Source organism: Chinchilla lanigera, unplaced genomic scaffold (genome assembly GCF_000276665.1).
Source record: "Chinchilla lanigera isolate Chin_1 unplaced genomic scaffold, ChiLan1.0 scaffold00004, whole genome shotgun sequence".
NCBI lineage: Eukaryota > Metazoa > Chordata > Mammalia > Rodentia > Chinchillidae > Chinchilla > Chinchilla lanigera.
The window spans coordinates 9,439,010-9,446,901 of NW_004955405.1; the positions used below are offsets into that span (position 1 = coordinate 9,439,010).

General features: G+C 39.8%; 2 protein-coding genes across 4 annotated transcripts in view; both read left to right on the plus strand.

Annotated features, from left to right (window-relative positions):
• Positions 1 to 1,374: 1,374 nt before the first annotated feature.
• The window catches only part of LOC102022249 (ATP-binding cassette sub-family G member 2-like), a 71,826-nt gene continuing 65,308 nt past the window's right edge, over positions 1,375 to 7,892 (plus strand). The window contains exon 1 of one of the 2 annotated variants that reach the window (XM_013517498.1): positions 1,375 to 1,395. The gene's annotated coding sequence lies outside the window, so the exon portion shown is untranslated. The remainder of the gene's footprint in view (positions 1,396 to 7,892) is intronic. The other variant, XM_005374295.2, reaches the window with a different exon arrangement.
• Positions 5,961 to 7,892, plus strand: part of LOC102022559 (ATP-binding cassette sub-family G member 2-like) — a 169,970-nt gene continuing 168,038 nt past the window's right edge. For both annotated transcript variants that reach the window (XM_005374296.2, XM_005374297.1), the window contains exon 1: positions 5,961 to 6,162. In XM_005374296.2, coding sequence (XP_005374353.1) covers positions 5,975 to 6,162 — 188 coding nt within the window. In that variant the 5' untranslated portion in view covers positions 5,961 to 5,974. The remainder of the gene's footprint in view (positions 6,163 to 7,892) is intronic.

Consider the following 7,892-nt stretch of genomic DNA (forward strand, 5'->3'; position numbering starts at 1 on the left):
ATAACAATATGTCATGCTAGCCCCTTTCACGGATCTGTGCTTGGAAGGCCCAAAGGTCAGTGGTGGACTCTAGGAAGTCTATGCTAGCAGGATGAAGGATCTGTGCTAGCAGGCTGAGGGATCTGCACTGGAGCCAGGAAGCAACACTCAGAAGAACCAGAGCTCCCCGCAAAAATACCACAGACATCATCAGCAACAGTGAGGTTCTGAGCTCCTCCCATGATCAAAAGGCTGAGTTTCCGTAAGGTAAGCCAATGCAGCAAGCTTTTCTAGGAGACCAGCAGTGCACTATCTTCCCCTCCAGAGCCAGGAAGCGATGCTCAAAGTGAGCACCTGAACTTCACCAAAGTGAACCAAAGCCATTCTCAGTGCCAGCAAGGTCCCAAGCTCCTTGGAGGATGAAAACAGCCAAGTTCATCAGGAAAGCCAGCATGATATGCTCCTCCAAAACAACCAACAGCTCCTTACAGCTTCTACCAGCTCCCAACTGCCTCTCTCAGCTCCCAACAGCCTCTTCAGTTCCCAAAAGCCTTCCTTCTCCAGGTCTTCCTCTTATGCTTCTGGCAACAGTTCCCAGGTGGGACTCCCATACCCAGCACCATGCTTACTCAGTTCAGCTGTGGGTTATAAGTTGACCACCAGTTATCAATCCATTACAGTTTATTTGTGGGATCTCTATTCTGTTCCATTGTTTTCCTGTTAATACTGTGCAATTGCTATGGCTCTGGACTATCTCTTAAAATCAGGCATTACGATGTCGCTCTTTTTGCTTCAAGTGCTCAAGGTTGCTGTGGTTATTCTGGGTCTTGTGTGAAGAACCCATGTACTTTTCACCCTGACTTCATTGTGAGATGCAAAACATAACAGAATCACTTTCAATGCCTTACTAATAAATTATTTTATATATCAAAAATCATATTATCTTCAGTTATTTGTTCTACAATGTATGGTTGGCAGGAAATGACTAATTTTTGACTTTCAAATTCTATACTTCTTGCTGGCATTTTAACCTCCATCATTTAAAACAGCTTCAGGGCTCAGTGGAACTTCTTTTTGTGCAGTGGAGGGGCAGAAATTTTTCTCCTCTCTTCTTAGGTGGAGTATTTGGGGTACAGGCATATGATTTTAACTGACAAACACCAGATTAGCTAGAGAAAAATTAATTGATTAAAAATATGATTTAATAATGTTGAGTAGAATTTGGGATGTATTTGTCATCTTATAAAGGAGAAAGGGCACATGTATAAGAAAATAAAGTACTTCAGGATGAATGGTTCTTCAGGAAAATAGATGAGAGTGATGAATTTTGTGACAGTGTCTATGATTAGCCTTAATCTTCCCTGATTGCTCCTGGGGAGAGGTTTTCTGACAACCAAGTTCTTTTTGGAGGCTCAGGTAAGGAATTTTTGGAATTCACCTGCTTTAAACTCAAAATATATGTCAGTCCTCTCCTCTACTTCTTAACAGTGTGGACTTACCAATGCATGACTGCCCTGGGATCTTTTCTGTGAATTGTGCACCATCTGACCATCTCCTTTATCTAAAGTAGAGTCTCTGCTTGAATGTACCAAAAGCCATTCCATTGAGTTGGCTTAAAAGAGAGAGTGCTTGTTAATTAGAAAGTATAGCTGGAAGGAGGAAGGTAGAGAGGTCGGAATCAGAAGAAGGTCTTTATTCAGAGCAACAAGTTGGGAGAGTACTGGACTGAGGTACTGGGAATGGCAAGGTATTTGAAGGAGAAGTCAAGGGTGGGGAGACCAAGGACAAAACAAATCTTCCATATGGATTCTGAAATCAGTGTAGCCAGTAAGACATTAAACATTCAAACTGTGTGATGTAGTGTAATTCTGATGATTTCTCTCTGAGAACCGCTCACAGTTGGATGCTCTATGAAATGTGGGTCTGCAGTGGTGCTAGGGTTGAAACCAGGGCCTAGGCCATGCTAAACTCTTGGTCTGTCACTGAGCAACACCTAAACCTATGGTCAATTTAATTTCCAGGGCCTCAGATCAAGAATTTAGAGGTCTTCTCTCATAACTCACTGAAGAAAACCTAAGGAAATACATTATTGTATAACAAAGAGAACATTGGTGTTCTATAACTGTCTTGTTCAGGGTTCTCAGTTTTAATAAAAGTTCATAATTTTGAGCCCTTGAAGTTGATGTCCTTTCTGCCATTTCTTAGGCCCACCCTTTGTTCCAGAATATCTGTGCCCATTTTCTGCTGTAGCCATTTAACTGGCCTTTACTTCCAATTTAACTTCTTTACCTCAGTATTCTCCACATAGCAGCCAGAGTGTCCTTTTAAAAACATAATAACATCCTGAGCCTTTTCTGACTAAAATCCTGAGAGCTTCTCACTGAGCATGTGTGGGAACCTCTGCGGTTGCTCCAATCTCCTGCCAGGCTTTACAGTGCATGGCAAAAAGAAAGAGCCAGAGACAGAATGGCAATGCAGCCGGGATATGGGATGATCAGTTGTTCATGGGAAACAAAGGGCAACAAGACAGCCAGAACCTCATATTTCCTGGTTGAGGAAAATGGTGATGGGATTATTGAATGACTCAGAGGTTGGACGTGGTCTTGTGCTGAGAGTGATTTTAGTCTTAGAAGTCTTAGTCTTAGTGTGAGCCTTAGTCTTAGTCTTGGTGGTTTTAGTCTTAGTCTGAATAGGTGGGAGAAAATGGCCCACCCCTAGCGAGATAATGGGAAATCTCAAAAGAATGATGATCCCAATAATCCCAAACCTCCGTTCATCCCTTAGGGAAGTATTTAAAACTAGCCATTGTGAATTTGTGCTCCCCAACAAGTGTGTAGTTCTTTATTTGTGGGGTCTTTTCCAAAAGTCATGAACCCCAGATCACTGCTACGGTGACGTTGGATCCTGCGCTGCTTCAGTGGCCTGACTCCAAAACTACAGTATGGAACAACATTGGAATTTAGAGTCTACACTGGGTGTTTCAGGGTGCATTTTCATTCCTGTTCCTTTCCATTTATAAGTAATTGAGGATGTAGAAGCTACCTGTGGTCTTTTCTTACCTATGTGCAGTTTTCTTTGTATGAAAGCCGAGTTTTGCACTCTGGTTTCAGAGAAGTATTAAATAAGAGTGGGATAAAAGGTAGAGGAAACTGGATTTTTAATCCAGATTATCATTGTAGCAGGTATAGCAGGATATATGAAAGGAAAAGTTGTAACGTTTTAAAAAATAAGCAAAAAGGTGACTTCACTGGTTAGAATGCCACAAGATGACATAGCATTTAGGCTATGGCATGTGTATTTTTGGCTATGTTGTAACAGACTTGGCATAAAGCAGAGCAGAAAGATTTGAAAAACTAGTAGTTTGGTAGTAACACTGGTGTTAAAGGTGTTATTGCTAAAGAGGTTAGCACCGGACAAAGGAAACCAAATAGTTTGCACTGGGAAAATAAGATAGATTGAAGTCATTTGGGAATTAGCCATTTCCCACCCATCACAGCCTCAAGGAATAGAAGTATGAAATCATTTAAAAGACATTTCCTTGTGAAGAAGGCCCTGGGGTACCCTTCTTGCATAGGACCACCTGGGACATTGTTTTCTGTGCATTTGTTTCACTCTGCTTAGCTGTGCAGGCCCTCAGAGGCCACTGCAGCCATGATCTAAGTGAGCCTGGCTACTCTTTGCTCTGGTAGAAGTACTTGGCATTCTCCCCATGGTTCTGATTTTGCAAGCATGCAGAATGCAAGAGTTGTGGAGGTCACAGAAGCTTCCCTCCAGATTTCAAAGGAAGGTCTGGGAAGCCTGGGAGGCAGGATGGAAATCCCTGCAGTCAGATCCTGGGAGGGTAATGCATAAAGCTATGAGAATAAAGGGAAAACTGTAGTTGAAGCTCCAAAAAGTTAGTAATGCCAGAACATGGAACATCTTCCTAGGAAGGTTATCTGCAATGAGCAGAGCTAACCCAAGGGAGTGGTTATATGGTCTGTAGCCACAAAGATCATACATAGCAGTGTGGATCCCCAAGCCCTTGGTAGTTTACATCATGCCAACCTGTGTCCCAGATGCCAGACATAGGGCTACAGAACTTAATGTTGGCCCTGTTGTGTTTTGGTCGTTATTGTCTGAATTCTCCATGGTATTCTACTATTGTTTTCTCTTGGACTGGGGATATTTGCCTTGTGTCTGTGCTACTATTGTATGTTAGAAATATGTAACTAGTTTTTGAACTTTACAGTGGCTCATGTTTACAGTTTGCTTTGAATCTCAGAGGAGACTTTGACTTGGCCTTCTGAGCAATGTTGGAATTGTTCAGACTGGGAACTACTGTAGAAGACTAAATGCATTTGCTTTATGAGATACATATAAGCCTTTGGGAGCCTGGAGTGAACTTTGTAGTCTGGCTCTGGAATGTTCACCAATGACTTAATCTTGAAGAGTTGGTCCCCAGTTGGTGGCACTCCTGGAAGGTGGTGCCTTCAGGAGGTGAAGTCTTTTTAGAGAAACTGGATCACTGGGGATGTGCCTTTGAAGGTTAGCCCTTTGTCACCCTTTTCCTCTTTCCCCCTCCTTCCTCTCCCCCTCCTTCCTTTCCTCTCATCTCTCCTTTTCCTTTTCTTCTCCCCTGTCATCCCTTCCTTCTTCTCTCCCTCTCTTCTTCCTGGTTGACATGAAGTGAGCTGCTTTCCTTAACCACATCCTTCCATCATTATGTTTCTGCCTGGACAACTGACGATGGACTTAAACTATGTACCAAAGTACATTTTTGTGCCGTTCAGTTGACTTTTTCAGGTACTTTGTCACATCAACAGAAAGCTAACAAACATGCTATTCTAATTTCTAGAAGGAGGCCTCTGTGAAGCCCCCTCTTCTTCACTCATGTGAAACTTCTACACAGTTGCTTCTTACGTTGTGTCTTCTTTTATGGTTGCTTACAGGAGGATGATTTGTTTAGGCAGCTAGCCCACCATGGGCAGTTCCTCATGGATGACTTCAGCTTTTAAAAATGAAAAATAGCTTTATTTTTTGCATTTCATATTTCATATCTGTTCTCACATGCTCTGTTTACCTTAAGGCCTTACTCTCATTAAAATCATTTAAAGGGATCTTTTTATAATGTGTTTACTAAAACATTTTAAACTTCATTTATAAACATAATATCCAGGGGTTTTTTGATGGTCTTTTTTTTTTCGTCTGTTTGTTTGTTTGTTTCTTGAGACAGGGTCTCACTGTGTAGCTTAGGCTGGCCTCAAAGTCTTGGTGATACTGCAGCCTCTGCCTCCTGAGTGCTGGAATTACTGGTGTGCACCATCACAAGCAATACTCAGTTTTTGGTTTAAAGTCTTAAACTACTTGACTATTGGTTAGACTTATTTAATCATTTTCATAATCAATTTTTAATCTTCCTAGAATTTATATATATTTTTCCATTAAGGAAATGATTATGTCCTAGCAAACAGTTGTAGAATTTACCTTCTCAGCTGACAAATAACAATCAGAGTTATAAAATCTGTCTGGAGGTATAAATGCAGAGAAATTTCTGCTGCCCTGACTGCTTGGCTAAGCCCCTTTAGATAAATAATGTTGTAAACTCAAAATTTAAAATAAAAACTATAGGGGATACAATGATGATCATGTAATCTTTCCCTTTACTTAAGTTGTACCATAATATACTGTGCAAGCCACACATGTCTAGCTTTCATCTATGTTTTTCCTGCTTACTGAGTTTTGAGTAATTTTCATACTCCTAACCCTGTGTTTACTGGGAATTGATGTGACATCAATTGGAGAGCAGGTATTCATTATTATATCTGTCTCCCACTGTCAGTTCTAGAGTTGTTCTAGCAATCATGATGATTTTCCAGGAAAGGAAATTTACCATAGCATTATGGTTTTAAAAACTTAGCTTAAATTTCTTGTTACCTAGGGTTTACCATCTTATTCATTTGGACTATCAACTTACTGTTCCTTTTCCTTTTACAGAAAAGCAGCAAGTCTCAGGATGTCTTCCAGTGATGGCCTGATTTCTATCCCAATATCAGAAGAACATTATGTGACCTCCAGTGATCTGAATACATGTACTGAAGGGCCTGTGTTAAGTTTCCATAACATTTACTATCGAGTACAAGTGAAGTATGGCTTTCTACTTCGTCGGAAAACATTTGTGAAAGACATACTGTCAAATGTCAGGTATGTGCCTAACTTTTTTAAAAGACTTTTTTATTGACCTACTATAAATTTTATAAGTTTGGCCTGTTAGCAATAAGCTACTATAAATATATGTGTACAAATCTTTGTATAGATATTTAGGCACATGATTTTATTTCTTTTAGCTTAACGAGAACCAAATGATCACTTGTTAAGTAGAAGTTTCTCTTTGAAGAAAATTTACAAACCAATTTAAATGGTTGTACCATGTGCATTGAGTTGTTCCTGTATTTTAGTGGCTAGAGATCTCACAGTATGATTTAAAGACATTTATTTATTCAACCACAGATATCTTTTGTGATACTGGGGATTGAACCCGGCTATCCCATTGAGCTACATTATTTCATTTTTTATTTTGAGACAATTTCTTACTGTATTGCTCAAGCTGGGCTGGAACTTGTGACCCTCCTGCCTCAGCCTCCCAGAATACTGAGCTTATAGGCATGAGGCACTAGGCCTGGCCTGTTACACACATTTTGAATGATTATTAGGTCCCTGGTGTTATGCAAAGTAGCTAGTGATCCAGATATATCCTCTGTTTTCAGAAACTTTATAGTCTGATGGGGGATTCAGAAAGCAGCACCATCACTATATTATTCTGGTGTGATAGAAGGATTTAAAGAAACAATGTAAGCCCCCAACCCTAAATTGGAGAGCGAGGAACATGGAGTTTAAAAAAGCAAAAATACTATGTGTATGTGTGAGTATAGGAAGGAGGGCCATGCTTCATTAATGGCATTGACAGTGTTCTAATGTTCTAAATGAAACAAAATCAAAAGATTGATTATTACTATCTAAACTATAACAGATGTGATAGGAATTTTGGGGGTGACTTTCATTTCATATATTCAGTATTCAGTGTGCTATATGTTATAGGATAGGGAAGTAGTAACATTGTTAGGAATATTTTCTAGTAGAATGAGAGAGAATTACTGCTGACAAATTCTGTAGAGCAATGGCCTAGTGTGAGCATGACTTGTGACAGGTAATAGAAGTGTAGAAGATAGGTGGGGAGACCCTGCCATTGTACATTATTGTTACTTTCTGTAATCCCAGGGCTTAATGTCAAAGCAAGCAAAACCCAAGAATGTGTAAAATTCTTTGTTTAAATACATTCATGTCCAGTTTCTGGATGAATCATTTAAGATTGCTTGGTTTAGTTTATTTAAAATGCCCACGTTAGTCTGATATGGTGATTCATGCTTATAATCCTAGCTACCAAGCCCCAGGACTGCAAGAAACAAGCTTACAAAAAGGAAAACAAATCTCAAAACCATACGGGTAGGCAGAGAGTTCATGCATAAAAAGCAAACTGCACGGGAAATACTTCAAAGAATCAACAATTGCGATCTAATTTTATTGAAAAGTTTTTGCACATCAAAAGAAATCACCTGCAGGGTGCAAAGAAAACCCACAAATTGGGAAAAAATTTTATCCAGCTATCCCTCAGACAAAGGGCTTCTATCTAGAACATATAAAGAATTTAAAAAAATCAGGCCCCCAAAATTCAAAGACCCGATCCATGAATGGGCATCTGAGATGAATATGCATTTCTCAGATGAAGAAATACTAATGGCGAATAAATCTATGAAAAAATGTTGAACATTGTTAGTCATTTGAGAAGTGCAAATTAAAACAACACTGAGATTCCATCTCACCCCACAAAGAATGGCTGTCTTCAAGAAATCAACCAATGACAAATGCTGGAGAGG